We start from the raw sequence: 25,821 nt of genomic DNA on the forward strand, positions 1-25,821 counted from the left end.
GAATAAACTTTTACATAATCACAACTATAAACCTACTTTTGTGCACCCTTGCATATGAATAAAATGTTACATATATAGACATAAAATCTCATTTTAAAACTCCATTTTTTATTTTAGTGGGCATATTAACTCACAGATAACTTGCAAAAAATTCTTCCCCCCGACTTCCCCCAATCCAGATGACCTACAAGTCAGGATGTACTGCTGAGATATTTAGAAACACTGAAATAGATGGAAACTGACACAATCAGACTGGAGTTTAAAAAATATTTTGGTAGCAGTGTTAGGAATGGATTAGAGCAGTGGTTTCAACCATTATACACTTGGGGAATTGAACTAAAATCATTGGGTTTATCTATAATCTTTATGCAATACCAGGGTAGTTAACTCTTTCGTGGACTGGTACAAAATTCTTGGCAGCCAGTCCACAATGGTAGTTGAAAAACACTGGATTAGAGTAAAATGAGATTACATACATTAAGGGTCACTTAGGAAACTGTGGCAGACTCCTACTTGTCTTTCAAAATCGATTATTTTGTCTTGTGTGTGGCTGCCCAACAACATACTATCTTTCCAACCTTCCCATATAGACACATGACTAAAGTCTAACCAATGTCCGTATGTGACATGTGCAACTTCCACCTGCCCCAGTTTCTTCCCCTTTTCATGCAGGTGGTACTACATAATAGCAGGAGCCCAATTTGACTATGCAAGTGACTACAGTGCTCTAGCGAGGTCCTTTCCCTGCGGTCTCCAGACCCCCCAGAGCATAACTAAGATAGATTTAAGGGGGGATTGTCTTGAACTAACCTTTAACTAAAACTCAACATCTTTTAAAATTATGAATGTAGATACAAATCACAAAACAGTGATTTGTACACATCATTAACAATATGACTTTTCCCAACAATAGAAATCAGACATTTTCACACTACATTATAATTATTGGATATATTGTTTCAAACCACATTTATGGTCATTAATATTATTAAATTAAGTACTCATTAGAACATGATCTTGGGAATGTTTAAAAGCATATTACTATATGTCATAAATTTGTATTTTTAAATACTTTAATAACCATAGTTCAAATAGTTTTCTTTATAATCCTACATTATTTTATGCATTTAAAAGCTATTTATAGGGGGTTCATAGGTTTTACTACAGTTAAAGGTTTCCACAGCATTAAAATGGTTAAGCATACCTGCTTTAAGAAGTTAGAACAGAAAGACTGAAGAAGGCAGGTCTCTAAAGGACTCATGGACAGAGACCCGGCTGTATCTGACGAATCACTGCCCACAACCTGTTTTCTGTCTATATGTCAGTGCCTAATTCTGACAACAATCTTGTTCCTCTGCTTATTAATAAAGTTAAAATCAAGAAAGCTCAGATATGTTTTAAACTTCCTTTATTATCAATACAAAATACACAAACTAATTTTCAAAGGGACTTTTTTTGTTCCAAGATATATTCACATTAGCAAGATTTGACTTATTTTAAAGATAAGTCAGAAGATGTACCATGTCATATCTTTTATTTTCTAACTACAGGTTTACAGTGTTCATTGAAGTCATTATCAATTATTTCTTTGAGATCTAGAATCTGTTTTTATTAAAAGCTATAAGCTACAATAAACACTACTTTATAATAAACTGAGCGTCTTAGTAGAGATATTGAGGAAGAAAACTTACTTACAGATATAATGATGACATCTTCTGGTAAGCTTTTAAGAAGTATTTGTTATATGATTTTTAAAAATGGGAAGACAATTATATTAAAAGAATGGTATTTTAAAAGAATAAACTTATATTTTAACATTATACATTTTAATTTTTAATCACAAAAGGATTTTAAACTAGTAGAAATAACATACTAAGTTTAAGTAAAATGTTTCATTACAGTGAGTTTTAGTCTAAGTGGGAAGGACACCCACATTTATCTGATTTGTAGTCTTTAAATCCTTGAAAAAGCTTATGCTTTATTGCAGAATTACCACTTTACAAAACACAGACAGTGATAACAAACTATCAAAATGTATACAAATGGCAGGCTATGTAATTTGTATGTTTAACAAATTAAATGAATGCATTTCTCATTTAATCTCCTGATGAACTACCTCCAACATCAATATTAAGGAATTCTTTAATTTTATCATATAATACCAACACTAAGGCACCCCCCGTACCGCGAAGAATATTGGAGAAGGCACCACGAAAAAATGCATTGGTTCCCTCATGTTGGTATATCTTCACAAAGCAGTCTAAAGTTCCTTTATACTGCCGTTCAGCTTCACCACTCTATAGAAAGACAAATATTTTGCCGTTATTTTAATAGGTTTTATGTTAAGGTAGATTTTATTCAGCACTAAATACCAATAAAATTAACATTGTGTTGAGTAAGTATGCTGGGTTGGGTTGAGGGCATATATTGAACATTGTATAGTGGTTGCAGAACAGAATACTCATACTTTGCAGACACACTTAACAACTGACCCGATACTAGGGTTAACAAATATCAAAGGATGGCATCACATACCATGACATCCTCTCACCAGATTGCAATGAAGTGCAAATCAATAGTAAAAAAGAAAACCAGAAAAATATCATGTTTGGATATTAAGAAAAACACATCTTAGAATATATTTAAAATGTAATAATAACCGCAAAACTCCTTAATTAAATTTGTAAGATCCTCCAGAACTATAAGAAAATAAATTTCTATTGTTTAAACTACGCAGTATGTTGTACTTTATTATGGTAGCCTTTGCAATACACTAAATACACTAAAAAACAATTATTTTGACAGTGAGTTTGCAGGTATCATGACACTCATCTTTAAACATCTGAGTATACATTTTCCAAGAATATTTTCTTTTTAGAGAGAGAGACAGGATGGGATAGAGATGAGAAGCATCAACTCACAGTTGCGGCACCTTAGTTGTTCTTTGATTGCTTTCTCATATGTGCCTTGACCAGGGGGCTCCAGCTGAGCCAGTGACCTTGGGCTTCAAGACAGTGACCTTTGGGCTCAAGCCAGCGACCTTGGCATCATGTTTGATTCCACGCTCAAGCCGGCGACCCCACACTCAAGCTGGTGAGCCTGCACTCAAGCTAGATTAGTCCACACTGAAGCCAGAGACCTTGGGGTTTGACCTCGGTCCTCAGCACCCAGGTTGACACTCTATCCACTGCACCATTGCCTGGTCTGGCTCTAAAAATATTTTCTCACATACTCAAAGTACAGTTATTAAAATCAGAAAAGTTACCATTCACACAGTACCATTTACTAATATAAAGTCTATATGCAAGTTTAATGTTCCATTTAAAAATGTTTTTAATGTACTAAAACTACAGCTAGATATAGATCAAGAATAAAAAGATATACAGTAAATTGAATAACTTTAAAGATGGTCCAAGAGTGACGTAATAGGTTAAACATGTTTTACCCTTGTAGGTGGTCTCGTGGGTTCTTCCAGGACCATTTTGTAGACACAAAATGAGGATAATGATAGTAACTATACCTCAGAGCATCGTTTTGAGAACTAAATGAGTTGAAGTGAAAAATGCTTAGGATAGTATCTGGCACATTAAGCAACAGAGTGCTGACTTTCTGGCCTCATTCTTTTCACTTGCCCTCCTGAAACCATTCACCTGGGTATACTGAACTACTTCTCAAGTGTAGCCCAGTGTTCTATATTTTTTCCACTCTGCTTAGAATGTTCTCTGACTGGAGAAAAAGCCCACTACTGAGATTCAGCTCTGAAGAGGCCACATGGGGTCACTTTAAGCACTGGGGCAGCCACTTCTATCACAATGCTGGAACCTGGGCACATTTCTGTTTAAACTTGTGACTGTGCGCCTTCAAGACTACAGTAGGAATCTGGGGGCAGGGCTGCCTTCTTTTATTTGTGTCACCATAGTTGAGCATAGACTGGGCAGTCAAATGTTTGCTGAAGGAATGAATGTAACAAGTAGCAGCAATGCAGACTGAATGTATCAAAATTCTGGTTTGGGGATTTTTATTTAGAACATAGATCAATATAAACAAGTTTTCATCTATAAAGTTAAAAGTATTTACTTTTATTAAGATATATACAACAAATAAAATTACATATGTCAGTGGCTTGTGACTGGGCTTATTCTATCTGATCTAATATTCACTTATGAATATTAAAGTTATATAATAAAGAGTTAAGATAGATATACTCATCCAATCCCTGCCACCCCCTCCACCCTTCCAACAATATACACCACAGGAGGGGAAAACATTTCTGTTCTGGGACCAGAAGAAGAAAAAACTTCTGGATGACAGCTGTTTCGGGACAGGAAAGACTATAAGATCACAAAGTAAGCATTTATTTTAATAACTAAAAGAAATGACATATGCCTTTCAGCTAAATTTTCCTCTAAAATTTGAATAAATGATACCTGAGTATCAGAGAGATTGGAAACTCAAACTTTTAAATAATAATATAAAAATACCTGCATCATCATACGTCTTCTAACTGTGTCAAAGGGGTAAGAGAGTATTCCAGAGCATGTAGTCACGACTTGAGCAATGAAAAAGGAGACAAGAAAGGGGGTTTCTTTTGGTTTGGGTAATAAGTCCTGGAAAAGAAAAATGTATAAAGTAACCATCTCAATTCCTCAAATAATTAAATACTTAAGTCACAGAATAATTCTTAGAAATATATGAAAGAGGGCTCATTATACTTAAAGTGCAATTAAAAACAGACTTAATGTGGAAAAATTAAAATATTAGTACGAGGTCAGGAAGAAAGAGAATGTCATACATGGCTATACTTAAAAAATATATTTGATTTGAAAAATAAAAGTGTATTTTCTATTTAATTGATTTGTCATTAATGCCACTGAAGACTAGGAAAGATGGCAGCCAGTGAGCGAGTTTTCTTCCATGGCTCTTCACAGTGTTGAAAAAGGTGAACTAATTCCTGCTATTATATGTAACTGATGACAGTTGATAAACATGAAAGCTCTAATTTAGTGAAAAACATTCCTAAATTTCACAATTACTACAGGCGGTAAAAGAGAAGTGAGGGAGATCTCACATAAATTTTCTGTTATTAAATTAACATACATAAGAAAAAACACTCTACCAGCTAAAAGTTGTATGTCCAGACCACAATGACATTTGAAAACATTTGATGGAGCACACAGATAATATATAAAGCACTTATAAAATGTCCATAAACTTTTAATCTTATTTAGTAAACTATAGTGATATTGATTTCATTGCTTTATTTTGGAAGCATTATGATATAGTGATTAAGAGCATAAGACTTTTACCACTCTGGGGTTATCTATCTTTAAAATGCGGGTTTTAAAAGCTATCCTAGAACACCACGAGGATATAAAGAACTTAACAAAGGTCTCAGAACTAAGTAATAGCTCACAAAATGGTAGCCATTATTACAATCTTCTTCCTTTCTACCTTATAAAAATGCTATTACAATCTGAAATGAAGAGGCAAATTCCTACAATAACCTGGAGGATACAATAATAAAGTATCTAAGAGTACGCAATAGACACCTGATCTACTATAGCACTGATTACATTTAACTAATTATGCCTGTCTTACTTTCCAAAAATGATGAGAGTAAATTTACTACTTGCATGTAAAAAAATGATAATGAATGTAAAATCAGATAATTCTGTCAGAAGACTTTCTGTATGTCAAAGACTTGATTATGATGTGAGCCTAATCAGAATGTTTAATGTTTGCAATATGATGCATACTAAGTCTGTCAGTGCAAACAGCACAAAAACTTAATGTTTGGGTTCCTGCTTTATATCTAGTCATATCTAGTTATAAAAGAATTATAACTTAATTAGGTCTGGCAGAGTTGTGGTTAAGCAGGCTTCTATAATGTCTCTTATTCCATCATTTATTCTGATTGATATAATTAAAAAGTAAACATATATGCTGAACATGTTACTAATTACAACAATAAAAAAGTTGTTTAATATATACTAGTTAAAGCCCCAAATTACCTTAACTGTGTCATAAACTCCAAAATAAGAGGCTCGGTACACAACGATGCCCTGTACTGAAACACCAAAGCCTTGGTATAAACCAACAATTCCATCTGACTTTGCTATTTTCATAATACAGTCACCTAACCCCTTGAACTGTCGCTCTTCAGGACCTAAAATAAAGCCATTTAAAATTTGTTAGCAGAATTACATATCAGATAAATACTTTATTTAAACAGTTTATATATTTAAAGTATTTGGATTTGCCACTTAGAAATCTTTTTAATAATAATAATAAAAAGCACACATCAAAGTCCTCCCATTCATTAAAAAATAAATAAGGTTTTAAGTAGTACTTTAAAAATATTTAAATATATATATATCTTAAAGATTTTATCTATTGATTATACAGAGAAAGGAGAGAGAGGGGCAGTGGAGCGAGAAGTATCGATTCATAGTTGTTTCACTTTAGTTGTTCATTGACTGCTTGTCGTATGTGCCTTGACCAGGCCAGCCAAGGGTTTCGAAACAGCAAACTCAGCATTCCAGGCTGACACCTTATCTACTGTGCCACTACAGGTCAGGCAAAGTTTTAAATATATATTAATCTCTAATAAAAGCAATTAATTCAAGCAATACGACTGGCTTAAAACATTACAATAAAATTACCAGAAGTTACTAGAAATATAGTTACTGTACTGGGAATGCAGAAATTTATAGTTTTCATTAGAAATTAATAACTCCATGACTTGTTTCAGTTGAAGAACAAAAAAATAGATAATAAAGCAAAAGACAAAACTAAAAACCAGTAACTTAAGAATCATTAACATTTTAGATGGGGTGTCCTATTTTTCGAGTGTTTGTTGGTTTTGTTTTTATTGTTCCTTCATTTAATATACATAATACAAACTAAATATAAATAATATAAACTAAATTCTCTCAATTTTTAAAGAAAACAAAACTACTAAACTTAAAGCAAGTTATTTGAGTTATTTTCACTTTCTTAGCAATAACAAGAAAAAGTAGACTGCTGGTTAAACTAAGATGGAACTCCTGTTTTCATGTTTGCTCATAATGTTACCCTTTCTGAGGTATTTTTCTCTGATCGTTTATCTAAAATTGATGTCATTCCTTTCTCCTATTTTTCCCATGGTATTTATTAGTAAGTGACAGTATATTTTAGTCATTCATTATTTATTTATTTATTTATTTTTAATTTTTCTGAAGCTGGAAACGGGGAGAGACAGTCTGACAGACTCCTGCATGCGCCCGACCGGGATCCACCCTGCACGCCCACCAGGGGCGAAGCTCTGCCCACCAGGGGGCGATGCCCTGCCCATCCTGGGCGTCGCTATGTTGCGACCAGAGCCACTCTAGTGCCTGAGGCAGAGACCACAGAGCCATCCTCAGCGCCCAGGCCATCTTTGCTCCAATGGAGCCTTAGCTGCGGGAGGGGAAGAGAGAGACAGAGAGGAAGGAGAGGGGGAGGGGTGGAGAAGCAGATGGGTGCTTCTCCTGTGTGCCCTGGCCGGGAATCGAACCCGGGACTTCTGCATGCCAGGCTGACACTCTACCACTGAGCCAACCGGCCAGGGCCAGTCATTCATTATTTTATTACTTGTGTCTTCCACTAGACTACTGAGTACATGAGCCCTGAGCTCCATGTTTTAAATGAGGGGTGTGTGTTTGTGTGAGATATGCACACATCTTGTATCTGAGGCAGGGCCTGATTCATGGAATGCAATGAAGAAATATTTATTAAATGAATTTTTCTCCCTTAAGACATTCCATTGAAATGACAATAAAGAAATGAAACAGGTTTAAAGCTATACAAGCAAAGAAGAGTACATGACAGAGAATCAAATCCACTTTAGCAGATGGCAAGGAGGATGAGGAGTAGAACCTCTCCAAGTAGAACAGAGAAAGCTGAAACTTATTTTCTTGCAGAAGAAGATACTTTTGAGAAGCGAGCCACCAAACTCCGACCTCAGAAAAACTTAGAAATTGGGAGGAACGAAATTCTATTCTTGTGGTGAAAGCAAAGTAGCATCTGGATGCTCAAAATGCACAATTTCGCCCTAAGCCGCCAGGGGACCTGCTCCTCTGCCATCCTCAGAATCGAACACAGGGCTCCAGATTGAACGGGGCCAATTGAGTTACCTCCACAATCACTGAAGAAAGATTCATACAAACATTCCTGTGAAATGTCAGATCATATGTCAGGGATATAAGGTGATTAAAAAGAAAGAGAGGCACATACAAAAGGATCAGCGGTAAGAGATCAACTTCTTAAGAGCACTTCTAGAGACTAGGATCCAGAGTAATACTTTTAAACTTGTGAAAGAAATTAAAACCCAGAATTTTTTACATCACAAAGAATTAAGAGGATAAAGCTGACATTTTTAGACAAGCAAGATCTTAATTTATCTCCCATTCTGCTCTTCTCAGAAAGCTACCAGAGAACATAATCTAACAAAACAAGTGTGTAACAAAAAGAGAGGAAGATGTGGTATATAAAGTAAGGACAGGGAAGAGAATCTCTAGCATGAGATGTGTACGTGTAACCTAGAGAGGAGTCAGTCAGGGCAGGAGTAAGTGTACGAGTCACCAAGTAGGTGGCGCTCTAGGAAAAAAATGGAAGTGAGTTATAAGCAATCTTTGATTTGCTTTTTTGTCACTACAGTGTTGGCCTACCCCTCCCTTCTTTTAAAGAAACAGAAGGAAGTAGTAATCTTTAAGCCCTATGACTGTACCATTTGGTTGGGGATAAAGATTTTAATGTAACTAACACTGCTGTTACAGCATAACTACATAAATAACACATTGTTCCACAGAGACAGAGAAAAAGCTGACTGACAGCTGCCATAGAGGGGTGGATGAAAAGGTGAAGCGATTAAGCAAAACAAAACAAAGAAATCCCTCACAGACAACAGCATGGGTACTACCAGAGGGAAAGGGGGTTGGGGGTGATAGCAGAGGGTAAAGAGAGATAAATGGCCTAGCGTGCGGAGGACCCGGATTCGATTCCCGGCCAGGGCACACAGGAGAAGCGCCCATTTGCTTCTCCACCCCTCCACCGCGCCTTCCTCTCTGTCTCTCTCTTCCCCTCCCGCAGCCAAGGCTCCATTGGAGCAAAGATGGCCCGGGCGCTGGGGATGGCTCTGTGGCCTCCGCCCCAGGCGCTAGAGTGGCTCTGGTCGCAACATGGCAACGCCCCGGAGGGGCAGAGCATCGCCCCCTGGTGGGCAGAGTGTCGCCCCTGGTGGGCGTGCCGGGTGGATCCCGGTCGGGCGCATGCGGGAGTCTGTCTGACTGTCTCTCCCTGTTTCCAGCTTCAGAAATATAAAAAAAAAAAAAAAAAAAAAAAAAAAAAAAGAGAGATAAATGGTGATGGAAGGAGACTTGAACTGGGGTGGTGAACACACAGTACAATGTACAGATGATGTAGTACAGCATTATGCCCCTGAACCCTATACAGGGTGGGGTAAAAAGTAGGTTAACAGCTGTGAGTATATGAAAGTTTCTTCTTGTATTATTATTTATTATCATATTATTTTCCATATAAACTGAAAACCTTTTACACCACCCTATATAATTTTATCAGCCAATGTCACCCCAATAAATTCCATTTAAAAATAAATAACAACTGTTTAAAAAGAGAAAAAATACATTGTTCAAAACACAGAGCAGGAAGAGTTAGTATTTCCAAAGTCCCATACCTTTTCCAATATCAACACCTAATCGGGTTCGGGCAAAATCTAGCGGGTACACCACACATAAGGAGGTTGCCCCCGCCGCTCCTCCAGAAGCCAGGTTTGCCAAGAACCACCTCCAGAACTGAAACATTGTAAATTAAAAAGTGGTTATTAAATTTCAGGATCTGACTGTAAAATTCTCATTTTTCTAAAGATTCAAAGGCCAAATTTATAGACTGCTTTTCTGCAGTAAACACATATACTGTCCGGAACACGGTCTCTTCACGTCCATGTAGCCTGCATTTCTCGTCAGGCAGTCTGCGAGGTACACTTCAGATGCGGACACACTGAAATGCCAAAGCAATCTAATGGTCTTCAGCAAAAGTAGCCCAGATTAGTGCAAGTGGCCGCATGAGAGAATCATCTCTTTAGATTGTATACACCATACACTTTAATCTCAGCTAAAAAGGTCCTTAGTCATAAAAGAATTATTTATCTTTTTAGAGAATTAACCCAGAGGTAGAAATACATATCACTTGACTACTTTATTTATTTAGCTTAATAAAATAGAATGCTGAAATTTTCCTAGCGAAGTAAAACAGTGATTATAAACTATACTAAAATTAATATTTATTCAGAGAAATACTGCCTTGAAGCAAAAGATCCCTTAATTATTATTATTATTTTTTTACAGAGACAGAGAGAGAGAGAGAGAGAGAGAGAGACAGATAGGGACAGACAGGCAGGAATGGAGAGAGATGAGAAGCTGAGAAGCATCAATCATCAGTTTTCCGTTGTGACACCTTAGTTGTTCATTGATTGCTTTCTCATATGTGCCTTGACCATGGGGCTACAGCAGACAGAGTAACCCCTTGCTTGACCCAGTGACCTTGGGTCCAAGCTGGTGAGCTTTTCTCAAACTAAATGAGCCCACGCTCGAGCTGCCAACCTCAGGGTCTTGAACCTGGGTCCTCCACATCTCTACTCACTGCGCCACTGTCCGGTCAGGCAAGATCCCTTAATTATTAAAACTGCGTTAAAAGGTTTAGAGAAACTTGTAAGAGTTACTGAATATATAATTTTACTTTCCATATAAATTTCTATAACATATTATACATCGTTAGTGTTTTAACTATTATTTTTCCACCTCTTGAGCACACCCTCACAATATCACATGTAAGACAAATCCAACTATTCCCTAAAAATTTAGACATTAAAATACACTTGCCTGTTTTTCTTTATTAACTCCAGACATGAAAAGTTGTTTGTATTTGTCCTTAAAAGCAAAATTTAGAGCTTGTGTTGGAAAATACCGAATAACATTTGCAAAATTGCCACGCCAATAACTGAAGAAACCTGCAAAAGAAAACATACTAAATATAAACTTTCATTGTATTATTATTAAATAATTTCCAGTTTAAAAAAACTTAGCTATTTATTTAAAACTAAATCCCTTTCTCATGAGAAAAAATAAGTTTGTGTGTGTGTTCACTAAAGAAAAAAGGCAGCACCTTGTTCCAATTTTGTTCATTTCCAATAAAAAACCTTGAATACCTAAGAACCTACGGAAACCATTATCAGTTAAATATAAGGCTCTTCACCAGCAGAAAAACAGCTCAGGAGTGTTTCAGAGACGTTAGTAATCCTTAGCATTATTCCCAAATCCTGATGTGCAATTCCTATAGTAGTAAGGCTGCTGGACAAAATGGGATTGCATCAAACTTATGAGGAGTCTAAAGCATCCTTGCCTGCCCAGGTGGTGGCGCAGTGGATAGAGTATTAACCAGGGATGCTGAGGACTCAAGTGTGAAACCCTGAGGTGGGTGGCTTGAGCACGGGGTCACTGGTTTGAGCACAGGACCATACACATGACCCCCTGGTCACTGGCTTGAGTCCAAAGGTTGCTGGCTTAAAGCCCAAGATCGCTGGTTTGAGCCCAAGGTCACTGGCTTGGCTGGAGCCCCCCAGCAAGGCACATATGAAAGCAATTAATAAACAACTAAGGTGCTGCAACTATAAGTTGATGCTTCTCATCTCTCTCGTCTGTCCCTCTCTCTCTTTCTCTAAATAAATAAATAAATAAATAAGCAAATACATAAAGCACCTTTGTCTTTATGGTCTGAAAAGGCATTAATTTATAATTCAAGCCAATTTCCAGAGGCCTGATTTGAGAGACTAGAGGAAACTTTAAAGGTCAATGGTCTTCCCATTTCAAATCTCAATGGATTGACCAATCCTAATGTGTGACTCTTATAATTTAGAGCTGCCCTAGAATACAAGTTTGCTCTTTAGTAGCCCAAATTATCTTTACTTGATTACAAATTGTCAAATGATTTAATCTCGCTACTCTGAATAGGGTACCTCTAGTCCTAGCTTGGAGAATATCTAGAATCAGATTCAAATGAAAATAATTTCAACTGGTCTGCTACTCAGAAACTGAAAGTTAAATAAGTATACAGAAGAAAATATATTTATTTGTTCCATAAGTATATTTAGTGGGGAAAAAGCCCCAGAATCTTGGTGAATACATGCTGAGCTGAATATAAAGTTGCACAAAGACAATTAAGAAGCACAGTAAATAGCCAAGAAATAATCTTCTCGGTGCTCATAGCTGACTCCGTCTTTACCCATACATTTACCACGTAATAGTGATAGCTACCACTTCCTAAGCATCTGACATGTGCCAGGTGCTAGTACAGGCTTTATCTGTATTTCACTTGATCATCACATTATGCTAACGATATAAGTTCTCCTATAGTACCTATTTTATACATGCACAAACCAAAACTTTAAAAATTTAAACACTATTTAAGAGCCAAACCAGGATTTTGAATCAACTTCCATCTAGCTTCAAATTTCTACTGTAGGTTTGGGTTTCTGGCGGGTTTTGTTCATTTAGTCCTCATAATTACCCATAAGGTAGTCACTTTATTCTCTTTATTTTAAATATAAAGAAATGAGTTCCTTAGGATTACAAAAGTCTGCTCTCTGGGTAATGCCAGTGTAGAGGAGCAAAATTTACCAACCCCAAAATGTGTCCCTGGAGTAAGGATTATTTAGGGCTGATTTTTTTTAACTTTCCTGTTAACTACCAGAAACAATTTAGAGGGCTTGGTCCAGGGAGAGAACTAGCACCAGAGATAAATGTAGAAAACGGGCCAGTGTGACACGCTGGGGGGAGCTGGCAGCATCTGCTGGTTCAAAGTCCCCTCCGTATCCTTGTCTTAGCACAGTACAACAAACACTTGTTTACAAATATCTGCTTTTACCATTTTCCTGTAAAAACTGTCTTTTTCCCATTGGAAGACCTAGAGACCCTTACCCCCTTCTCCTTAGTTCAGAATGGCATCTGAGCCTCAACTGACTGCCTATGGTTCTGGGTCTTTTAGGACCCCGTCCATATGCAAGTAAATGTTTTTCTCCTGTTTTCTGTTAATTTGATTAGAATATCCAAAGAACCTAGAAAGGTAGAAGAAAAATATTTCCTCTGCTACCCAAGTTTATCCCAAATACACTCACTTACAAATGAACATAAGAAATACATATTTGCAAATTTAGGAATGCATACATAATGATTAAAGAGTTAAAATTTTGTGAGCACTAACTACGCAATAGACATATTGTAGAGGCATTATCTTGTTTGACCCTCACAACTACCACATCATTAGATATGCGGCATATAACTGAGGAAACTGAGCCTGAGAAGGGTTAAGTAAAACAATTCGAAGTCACAGGTAAGGGAAAGGCTGGGACTTGATTCTAGATCTGACCCCAGAGCTACAGCTATTAAATTTCTACTACCTCTCTATAAAAACCTATTTTCCATAAAAACAGTAGTCATTTTGGGTCAGAATAAAAAAAGGGAAAAACAAGAGTAATACAAAAGCAAGAGTATTTTGCCTCTCCTGTCATATCAGAGTAAAAGGAGTTTTCTAATATATAATCACAAAAATTAGTAAAGAAAAACAGCAATTGTGGTATCTTTGATAATAGCAGAATAGCTAAGCTAAGTTTTTTACTTAACTGGTAAGAAAAAATAATCTCTTCAATATTTAAGGGCAATGAAAAAACACACCCTGAACTTAATTCTAAAAAGAAAAAAAATTAAGAATTAAAACAGAACTTACGGGAAAATAGGAAAAAGTTATTGGGTCACTTCCTGTCAACTCACAGACAAGAATGGGCATGCTAGGCACACTTAGGTGCATATTTAGACTAGTGGGCCCCAGTATATTCTGACACAATGCCTATCAGTAAAAATATATGTAGTTAGCATGGTTCACAAACATGTATATATTAAAAATGTTATATACCTTTGTTACTATACTATCCTGTTATGTACATTTTAAAGATATACCCAAAATAGAAATTAAAGTATGAGATAAAGATTCTTCTTTTAAAAAAACTCCTTTTTGGTACCTAGTGCATAGCAGACCTGCTGGGGATAGTTCTAGGAACAAAGTTCTTGGTCTTACAGAATGTACCTTTTGAAGGAGTGAGGCTAAGGAGAGAGACAATGACCAAATAATTATGTCAGGTAGCCACAAAAATTATATAATTATGTCAGTTAGTCATAAGAACAAAAATAGTGTATGGAGACGGAGAATGACAAAGGGCTATTTAGATAAGGTGCTTAGGGCAAACTGCTAGCTAGGAAATATTAGAACATAAATGAACACTTATTTGAACATTTAAAAAACAATATTTTCAAATATCTTGCTAATTATGATGTTTTCACATCACAATTTGCTATTATCACAAGGCATCCTTAGGGTCAGGTTAAGTCTTAAGAATAGTGTACATAAATCTGTATTTCAAATAGTCTTGTTGATAATTTAAAATATTCAAATTCTTCTTGTCTCTATAAATCCATTTAATCCAGTGAACATAAACTATAATGTTTATTATGTAATGTTGAGAATGAGGGCCTGGATCCCCTCTAGACTGTGTAATGAACTCCTGCTCCTTTTTCAGAATGTCTTAGTGTCCTGTGATATGTAACTGACATTTGGTCCAAGCATAAACGCCAGTGTTAACATACTAAATACCAATGTAGTTTATTTTCCCATTTTCTTTTCTTTTTTTTTTTTTGTATTTTCCCATTTTCTTTAAAGTGAATACCTAATATTTTATTTGCATGTCCCAGAACATCATCTTCAAGATATAAAAACTTTACTGTTACTGCCTTCAAAAAAGTAAGTTTGGAAAAGTTCAGATTAGAGATAGCTGATGAACTCATGTCCAGGAATTCCTATATGAGAAGAGTTCTGGTAGGGTCTTAAAAATGAGAATGCATAGTTCAGATCTTTAAAAGACTAAGTGACAATATATTAAACATAACAATTGTGATAATTAAAAATACATTTGCATATGCATATTTTTCCCAGTGAAAAATCATAGAGTAAGTATCAAAACGTTAACTAGTGATCTTCATCAGTGATTTGTTTTTACTTGTTAAATTTTGTTTTAATTTTCTAAATCAGCATGCATTACTGTGTAACAAAGATTCACAGTATTAAATAAAATGCATACACAAAGCTAGAAGATCATAAAACCAACTAAAGAACAGAGTAAATCTTTAAGAATAGCATTAGTGGAGAAAAAAGATGGCAGCGGAGTAGGCAGATGCACAGACGCCCAGCTCTCACCACCAAACTGGAATACAAATCAATTTAGGAAAAACCAGCATGAAAAACCAACTCTGAACTGCAAGAACGGCTCTCAAAAACCAAGGAGCAAAGAGGAAATCACAGGAATCCTGGTAGGGAGCCCCTGAACCTCCTCTGCTTGCCGGAAAGGAGGGGGTGGGGTGGGGCTGAGAGCCCAGAGAGGATCTCGGAGGGAGGGGAGCAGAAACTACTGCTCACAGCCACTTGCCTGGCGACCAGGGAACGAGGTGCGTTGAAAGGACCAGCTTATCTCCCAGGTGGAGAGGACAGGGAGAGGGACAGACTGTGAGGGGATAAGGAATGCGGGAGAGGAGCTAAAAGGGCTCACTCATCGTGCTGGAGGCGGCCATAGCTGGGGGGAGGGACTGAACCTTTCACAAAACAGAGCTGAAGTGCTTCCAGATCAGAGACCTCTGGACATCTCTCCAGCTCCAATCAGCGCAACAAAACACAGCTGAAAACAAGAAGTGGGGAGGAGGGGCAGTAACTCAGGTCTCCATGGAGATCTGAGATACACCTCCCCCTACTGAAGCTGAGAAAACACCCTGCCCCCAGTGAGTCTAGCCGGCTAAAGAGGCCTTCAGAGTCTCAGGTTACACCCACCGCATTCCTGGATACAGTTTCAAAGAAGCCCCCTGCTGAGATCAGTAAACAAGACTATCACCTGTTAAGAAAACAAACAAATCAAGACTTCAAAGCTGCCCAAATCCGAAAGTGGATTACAGATAACAGCTGATACCAACCCAAGAAGACCTAGAAATAACACAACTGAAAACTAGAGGCAGACAACACCAAGCCTAGACTCAACCAACTCTACAAATAAAACAAACAAACAAAAAAGAGGATGAGAAGACAAAGGAGTGCAATCCAAATGAAACCACAAGAGATGCCTTCGAGAGCTGAACTGAGTGATATGGAAATAATCAAACTTCCAGATGCGGAGTTCAAAATAATGATTGTAAGGATGCTTAGGAATCTTAGAACAACAATGGAGGGGCAGTTTGAAAACCTAAATAAAGAAATAGCAAGTATAAAAAGAATCAGATGGAGACGACAAATACAATATCAGAAATAAAGACCACAATGGAAGGAATTAAAAACATGATAGATAGAGCAGAGGATCGAATCAGCAAGTTAGAGGACAACTGGAATGAAGGCATGAAAGCAGAGAAGAAAAGAGAAAAAAGACTCAAAAAGTCAGAGGAAACTCTTAGAGAGCTCTGTGACAACATGAAGAGAAATAACATCCGCATCATAGGGGTTCCTGAAGAAGAAAAAGAACAAGGGATAGAGACTTTGTTCAATCATATCATAGCTGAAAACTTCCCTAAATTAATGCAAGAGAAACTCTCACAAATCCAAGAAGCACAGAAGACTCCATTAAAGAGAAACCCAAAGAAACCTACACCAAGACACATCATAATTAAAATACCAAAGCTAAGTGATAAAGAGAAAATATTAAAAGCTGCAAGAGAAAAAAAAGTTATCACCTACAAAGGAGCCGCCATAAGGATGACATCTGACTTCTCAACAGAAACACTTGAGGCCAGAAGGGAATGGCAAGAAATATTCAAAGTAATGCAGAACAAGAACCTACAACCAAGACTACTTTATCCAGCAAGGCTATAGTTTAAAATCGAAGGAGAAATAAAAAGCTTCCCAGACAAAAAACAACTCAAAGAATTCATTACAACCAAACCAATGCTGTAGGAAATATTAAGGGGCCTGGTGTAAACAGATCAAAGTGGGAAAAGAATACAGCAAAAACAAACAAACAAACAAAAAAAAAACAATAAAAACAAAAAAAACAAAGGAATACACCTTTAAAGAAGAAAATGGCAATAAACAACTACATATCAATAATAACCTTAAATGAAAATGGATTAAATGAACCAATCAAAAGACATAGGGTAGCTGCATGGATAAGAAAACAGGACCCATACATATGTTGTCTACAAGAGACACACCTTAGAACAAAAGACACACATAGATTGAAGGTAAAAGGATGGAAAAAAACGTTTCACGCAAACGGAAATGAAAAAAAAGCTGGGGTAGCAATACTTATATCAGACAAATTGGACTTTAAAACAAAGGATATAGTAAGAGATAAAGAAGGCCACTACATAATGATAAAGGGAGTAATCCAACAGGAAGATATAACTATTATAAATATCTATGCACCTAATATAGGAGCACCTAAATATATAAAGCAGACTTTGATGGATTTAAAGGGCGAGATCAACAGCAATACTATAACAGTACGGGATTTCAATACCCCACTAACATCATTAGATAGATCCTCAAGAAAGAAAATTAACAAAGAAACAGCAGACTTATTGGAAACACTAGATCAACTCGATTTAATAGATATCTTCAGAACCTTTCACCCTAAAGCAGCAGAATATACATTCTTTTCAAGTGCTCATGGTACATTCTCTAGGATAGACCACATTTTAGGGCACAAAAGTGCTCTCAACAAATTTAAGAAGACTGAAATCCTATCAAGCACTTTCTCCGATCACAACGGCATGAAACTAGAAATGAATCACAACAGAAGAGCTCAAAAATTCTCAAACACATGGAAACTAAATAGCAGGTTGTTAAATAATGAATGGATTAAGAATGAGATCAAAGAAGAAATAAAAAAATTCCTAGAAACGAATGACAATGAGCATACAACAACTCAAAATTTATGGGACACAGCGAAAGCAGTGCTGAGAGGGAAGTTCATAGCACTACAGACACACTTTCAGAAGCTAGAAAAAGCTCAAATAAACAACTTAACCCTGCATCTAAAAGAATGAGAAAAAGAACAGCAAGTAAAGCCCAAATGTAGTAGAAGGAAGGAAATAATAAAGATCAGAGCAGAAATAAATGACAGAGAGGCTAAAGAAACAATACAGAAGATCAATGAAACTAGGAGCTGGTTCTTTGAAAAGGTAAACAAGATTGATGAACCTTTAACTAGACTCAACAAGAAAAAGAGAGAGAGGACTCAAATAAATAAAATTAGAAATGAGAGAGGAGAAATAACAACTGACATAACAGAAATACAAAATATTATAAGAAAATACTATGAAGAACTGTATGCCAAAAAACTAGACAACCTAGATGAAATGGACAAATTCCTTGAAACATACAATCTTCCAAAAATCAATCTGGAAGAATCAGAAAACCTAAACAGACCGATTACAACAAAGGAGATAGAAACAGTTATCAAAAAACTCCCAACAAAGAAAAGTCCAGGGCCCGATGGCTTCACAATACCAAATATTCAAAGAAGAACTAACTTCTATCCTTCTCAAACTATTTCAAAAAGTTCAAGAGGAAGGAAGACTTCTAAGCTCCTTTTATGAGGCGAGCATAATTCTGATTCCAAAACCAGGCAAAGACAACACAAAGAAAGAAAATTATAGGCCAATATCTCTGATGAATATAGATGCTAAAATCTTCAACAAAATATTAGTAAACCGGATCCAACAATATATGGAAAAAATCATACACCATGATCAAGTGGGATTTATTCTGGGGAGGCAAGGTTGGTACAATATTAGTAAATCAATCAATGTGATTCATCACATAAACAAAAAGAAGGAGAAAAACCATATGATAATTTCAATAGATGCAGAAAAAGCATTTGATAAAATCCAGCACCCATTCATGATCAAAACTCTCAGCAAAGTGGGAATACAGGGAACATACCTCAACATGATAAAGGCCATCTATGAGAAACCCACAGCCAACATCATACTCAATGGGCAAAAATTAAAAGCAATCCCCTTAAGATCAGGAACAAGGAAGGGGTGCCCCTTTCACCACTCTTATTTAACATGGTCCTGGAAGTCCTAGCCACAGCTATCAGAGAAGAAGAAGAAATAAAAGGAATTCAAGTGGGAAAAGAAGAAGTAAAACTATCATTATTTGCAGATGATATGATATTGTATATAGAAAACCCTAAAGTCTCAGTCAAAAAGCTACTGGACCTGATAAATGAATTCAGCAAAGTGGCAGGATATAAAATCAATACTCAGAAATCAGAGGCATTTTTATACACCAACAATGAACAGTCAGAAAGAGAAATTAAGGAAACAATCCCCTTCACAATTACAACCAAAAAAATAAAGTACCTAGGAATAAACTTAACCAAGGAGACTAAAGACTTGTACTCAGAAAATTACAAAGCATTGATAAAAGAAATCAAGGAAGATACAAACAAGTGGAAGCATATACCGTGATCATGGTTAAGAAGAATAAACATCATTAAAATGTCTATATTACCCAAAGCAATCTATAAATTCAATGCAATACCAATTAAAATACCAATGACATACTTCAAAGATATAGAACACATATTCCAAAAATTTATATGGAACCAAAAGAGAACACGAATAGCCTCAGCAATATTAAAAAAGAAGAATAAAGTGGGAGGTATCACATTTCCTGATATCAAGTTATACTACAAGGCCACTGTACTGAAAACAGCCTGGTACTGGCATAAGAACAGGCATATAGATCAATGGAACAGAACAGAGAACCCAGAAATAAACCCACAGTTCTATGGACAACTGATATTTGACAAAGGAGGCAAGGAAATACAATGGAGTAAAGACAGCCTCTTTAACAAATGGTGTTGGGAAAACTGGACAGCTACCTGCAAAAAAATGAAACTAGATCACCAGCTTACACCACTCACAAAAATAAACTCAAAATGGATAAAAGACTTAAATGTAGGCCGTGAAACCATAAGCATCTTAGAAGAAAACATAGGCAGTAAGCTCTCTGACATCTCTTGGAGTAAGATATTTGATGATTTATCTCCATGGGGAAGTGAAATAAAAGGATAAACAAATGGGACTATATCAAACTAAAAAGCTTTTGCACAGCTAAAGACAACAAGAACAGAATAAAAAGACAAACTACACAATGGGAGAACATATTTGACAATACGTCTGATAAGGGGTTAATAACCAAAATTTATAAAGAACTCGTAAATCTCAACACCAGGAAGACAAACAATCCAATCCAAAAATGGGCAAAAGAAATGAATAGACACTTCTCCAAAGAGGACATACAGATGGCCAACAGGCATATGAAAAAATGCTCAACATCACTAATCATTAGAGAAATGCAAATTAAAAACCACAATGAGATATCACCTCACACCAGTCAGAATGGCGCTCATCAACAAAACAACACAGAATAAGTGCTGGCGAGGATGTGGAGAAAAGGGAACCCTCCTGCACTGCTGGTGGGAATGCAGACTGGTGCAGCCTCTGTGGAAAACAGTATGGAGATTCCTCAAAAAACTGAGAACTGCCTTTTGACCCAGCTATCCCACTTTTAGGAATATACCCCAAGGACACCATAGAACGGCTCGAAAAGGAGAAATGCACCCCCATGTTTGTGGCAGCATTGTTCACAATAGCGAAGATCTGGAAACAACCCAAGTGTCCTTCAGAGGACGAGTGGATTAAAAAGCTTTGGTACATATATACTATGGAGTACTACTGAGCCATAAGAAATGATGACATCGGATCCTTTACAATAACATGGATGGACCTTGATAACATTATACGGAGTGAAATAAGTAAATCAGAAAAAAAACTAAGAACTACATGAAACCATACATAGAAGGGACATAAAAATGAGACTCAGAGACATGAACAAGAATGTGATTGCAACAGGGGTGGGGGGTGGGGGTTGGGGGGAGGGGGGATGGGGTGAAGAAGGAGAGAGGGGTTGGGGGAGGGGAGGGGCACAAAGAAAACCAGATAGAAGGTGACAGAAGAAAATTTAACTTTGGGGGAGGGGTATACAGCACAATCAAATGTCAAAATAATCTAGAGATGTTTTATCTCTACATATGTACCCTGATTTATCAATGTCACTGCATTAAATTTAATAAAATTAAAAAAAAAAAAGAATAGCATTAGTCAGGATAAATCCAGAAGCTTTCATTACCCAATGAAAACTTATAAAAAGTATCAAAGACACCCAAGAGATGCTTAAAGCAAGAATAAAGTTATTTATCCTTGGACTGGAAAGAAAGCAGACAGATAAAGTAAGATAGTAGTGAGAGAATATCTAGCTGTGCCTTCTGAATTCTTGTTTCAGACTCATTCCATGTTGCCTTAAAGAAAGGAAAAGTTAGTAAAATTAGATCCAACATAAAAAACAAGAGAAACTTGCCTGACCTATGGTGGCACAGTGAATAAAGCGCTGACCTGGAACACTGAGTCCACCAGTTCAAAACCATGGGCCTACCTGGTCAAGGCACATATGAGAGCAGGGTTCCTGCTCTTCCACCCTTTCCCCTTTCTCTCTCTCCTCTCCTCTCTCTAAAATTCAATAAATAATTGAAATGCGGTTATGTCTTGACTTTCAGAAAAGAGACAGAAGGTAAATTCCAAAAAAAATAGCAACCTCAGAGTGGGATTACCTAGTAAATTCCAAAATAATCTAGCATGGTGATTCTAAACACTACCAGGCTCAAGTCCTCTCTTAATAAATATTTATTGTAAATACTTCACTATTTAGAAACAGAATTCAAAGACAATGAGCTCTTTACCAATTCAAAAATAATCAATGTAATGTCTTCACTATTATATAAAAGAAAATAAAGGAATTTATAATCAAATATGTATTTTAATTAGTAAATTGAGCAATGATAACACTATAGACATAATAGATACTTGCTTCTACTTACAATTTATCTGTTCTATTTAAGATACACATTGACATTTAGGAAAAAAAAAAGGTCTTAATAAATATATTTATGTATGTACAATGATCATCAATGCAATAGTTACAAATACAGATGGTGTAAGTGGTGATCCAGTACCACAAGCAGAGTTCCTGATATGAACTTTCACAATGAAGAACTCTTAAGTAAAATTCTGAATAAAAAATTCTTAATAATCTTCCCTCAACTTACATGGTGCCTATAATACTGGAATCAGTGTTCACTAGAATTATGACCAGATAGTTTGTGTTTCTAAGTAAATCAGTTAGTTTCAAGGCTTAGACAATCATAACCAGGTTTTACATGAATGTCCAGTGAAAGGTCTGAGTCCTTCAAGTTGCAAAATAAGTCTTTGCTGTGTAGGACTGGCCATGTATAGCAACAAGATGTTTAGCCTTCCTGGCTTTTGCCTTTCACATCATTACAATGAAAGATTACACTCCTCTAGCTTTGTGCTAAACAAAAAATTCCCCATGAGTTTCCAAGAAAGCCCCTGGGTGGCAATATTATTCCTGTTGTGAATTCCTAATCTCTAAACCTCAGATATACACCATAGTGTATTCATAAGAAGGTCTCATATGTAAGAATAGAAAACATCTTAAAGTTCTGCTATTACCATTTCATCTTTGAAGGTAAAGAAAAGAGGAACTGGAATTCTATTCAGAATGATCTCAATTTATAAGAGCCATATTGAATATATTTAGGTTGAAATAGTATAAAGAGCATCTAAAATATAAAACAAATTAGCACCACCACTTAGCACAATCTAACCAGACTTTGCCCAACTGAACATTTAAAGCATATATATATATATATATATATATATATATATATATAATCTCTGAAAAGGTTTTAGAATATAAACCAAGGAGAGAGAAGTTCCTACTTTTCCTGTAAAAACCTTAGGAGAAATGGGAAGCTTGCTCTGATAAAATAAATTGGGTGTAGAGATGTGAACCATTCACGACAAAGATCCAGGCACAGCTCTCAGATGGGCATTTTAAATTCAGTTTAGTTAATCCCTTAAGAGTCTACCTTAAACACTAAATATTGCACCCAACATATCAAGAAGAGTTGCAACCAGATCTATAGGAAGAGAATGTTTTTGCCTTTTTTTTTTTTTTAAGCAAGACAGAGACAGAGAGAAAGACAGACATCCAGGAAGGGAGAGAGATGCAGCAATTCTTTGTTGTGGCACCTTAGTTGCTCATTGATTGCTTTCTCATATGTGCCTTGACCGGAGGGCTACAGCAGAACGAGTAACACCTTGCTCAAGCCAGCAACCTGTGGGCTCAAGCCAGTGACCATGGGGTTAAGTCTATGATCCCACGCTGAAGCTGGCAAACTCCGGGCTTCCAAACTGGGTCCTCAGCATCCCAGGCCAATGCACCAATGCCTGGTCAGGCGTGGCACTGTCTTTTCATGGGATAGTAACCTGCTCTAGACTTAGAAATGGAAGAAAAAACTACATATAAGTGGAAGCCACTTCATTTCCTGTTCAGAATACACAACAAATAGGCCTATTTCCTTTTTAAAGTTCATACAGAATTTTCAATTGAATCCAACTACATGAGTGGATTATAAAAGACTTCTGATAAATTTATCCTGGTATCCACTGAGCTAACTTAGGAGCCATTCTGCAAAAGGAGGACATTTAATGGTTAAGAAAGTACTTTCATTATTTATTCTTTGAAATCTTTCAATATTAATGGGGGGAAAAGCTCTCCAAAATAAAAAAATCAAAATTTTAAATAAATACAAGGTCTGATGCAAAAGAAAATATTAGCAATACTGATCCTGCCTTTATATTAAATTTTATTTTGTTTTGCTCATCTTGAATTTTTACAATATACTGCATTAACATATTATTTGTCTTTACGAAGTTATTTTGCTCCCTTCCCCAATTTGTGTAGAGGTGAGAGCCTCTTCAGGCTCAGTCCTGGTCCTCACGAGTTCTCAGGAATGAACAGAACCTCTTTTCACTGCAGAAAGCCCAGAGTACTGAGGTGGGGGCAATGGTCCCATATTTGGAATACTTCTCAAACATAAGATTTCAACAAGTACTTAAGCACGTTAAGCATCTGTTAAGGCAGAGCCAAGTGCCTAACAGCGTCTTCCTGAAGCCTGGGAGCCAACCACTGCCTTGGGCGCCAGGCCCAGAGGCGCCAAGGTGTGAACCCCACTGGGAAGGAGAAGTTCAAGAGAAGGCAGGGACCTCCCTAGGGAAAGCAGAGCCTCTTGGACTGGACCGAACCGAATTCTCCAAGGGGAGAAACAAACCCACACCCACTGACTGGCACGGGCCCGGCTCCCGTAGCCGCCAGCTCCCGGCTGTCCCCGCGGGGAAGGCCCGCGCGGAGGCCGCCCTACCCACCCTGCTCGTGGGGAATCCGCACCAGACAGTCCACCATGCCTTTGTACTGCGCCTCGGGGCTTATCTGCTTGGACGAAGCCTGCACCTGCAGCAGCAGCTTCACCCGCTCGATGGGCGCCACCGCCGTCTTGGACACAGCGGCCGCCACGCCGCCCGCCAGCAGGTCCTTTCCGAAGGACTTCGCGTCCAGCAGTTGCTTCGACACCTTCTTGTCCGGCTTCTTCTTGGGCAGGTCACGCTGCATGGCAAGACCACGGTGGTGTGTCCCAGCCCGACAGCAGCAGGTCAGAAATGAGCCTGGCAGAGACTACGAATAGGGGGGCACAAAACCGCCTGTCGTCGTCCTGGCGGGAACGCGACGCTGAGGACGCCGGGAGATGAGCGCACCACGTGGGCAGGGCTGGGAGCTGCGCAGGCGCGCTCCCAACTGCCTCCCGCCGCCGGGTGCAGGCCACGTGACTCCCCCACGTGACGCCCCACGGGAAGCGCGGGCAGGAGTTTTTCCCGCTGCAGTGGGTGCAGGTGGGGCATCTGCAGCCTGCAGGCAGAGCGGGAAGGTGCGGGGAGAGCCGCTTATGTGTGATGACAGTTAGTGTACCAAGGGGCGCACAGCCCCCAGCCGCCTGGGCCTCACAGAGTTTGGTGTTAGTTCCCACGGCTCCTCTCCATTTTTCTGTGAGAAACTGCTTTCATGTCTGCTCCTTTTCTTGTGCAGGGGCCGTATAGTCGCATTGTCCTTGGCTGATTGCACCCCCCTTCTCTTTTATGTGATTGAACTCGGTGACCCCATCTGGAGCGGCGCATCGCAGGCCAGACTGCACACCCCAGGGGATGGGATCAACCTTCTCTAGAACGGGGCTTCACACCCTTTCTCATTTTCGGACCCCCACCCCCACCCCCTTCCACTCACAAAAATTCAGAGCACAAGGAAGCTTCTGTTTTCCTGTAACTTAGATGATCTGTACCATTTCAGAAAGGGAAACCAAATTTAAAACTCTTTAACTCATTTAAAAGAATAATTCACAACACAAATAACACTTAAAATAAGTTTTCAAAAAGAAAAGTAAAATGTAGTGAGGAACATAGCCTTGTTTTATATTTCTGGAAATCTCCGCACTGTCTGGAGAAAGACCCGGAGATTTGCAGCAGTGCTTCTCAGCCTCTAGCGAGGTCACACCTGCTGGGGCCGCAGGACCCCCCCACCCCCACCGTGGAGGAATGGGAGAGTGAGGGTGAGACTGGCAGGTGGCTTAGTGTTGTTAGGGCAGTGCTGACCTGATGGAGGCCCAGACATCTGGGTGACATCTGCACCTCTCCCCTACCACACTTTGAGAACTGATCAGAGGAG

General features: G+C 37.8%; 1 protein-coding gene across 1 annotated transcript; it reads right to left on the reverse strand.

Moving 5' to 3' along the window:
• Positions 1-2,096: 2,096 nt before the first annotated feature.
• On the reverse strand, positions 2,097-24,739 carry SLC25A31 (solute carrier family 25 member 31). The gene is made up of 6 exons (XM_066253473.1): positions 24,474-24,739; positions 10,917-11,044; positions 9,713-9,830; positions 6,012-6,166; positions 4,482-4,607; positions 2,097-2,297 (listed from the first exon to the last, which is right to left on the reverse strand). The coding sequence occupies exons 1-6, from the start codon at positions 24,715-24,717 to the stop codon at positions 2,097-2,099; spliced, it is 972 nt and encodes a 323-aa protein (XP_066109570.1). The 5' UTR covers positions 24,718-24,739.
• Between the last annotated feature and the right edge of the window lie 1,082 nt (positions 24,740-25,821).

This window comes from Saccopteryx bilineata, chromosome 1 (assembly GCF_036850765.1).
Source record: "Saccopteryx bilineata isolate mSacBil1 chromosome 1, mSacBil1_pri_phased_curated, whole genome shotgun sequence".
NCBI lineage: Eukaryota > Metazoa > Chordata > Mammalia > Chiroptera > Emballonuridae > Saccopteryx > Saccopteryx bilineata.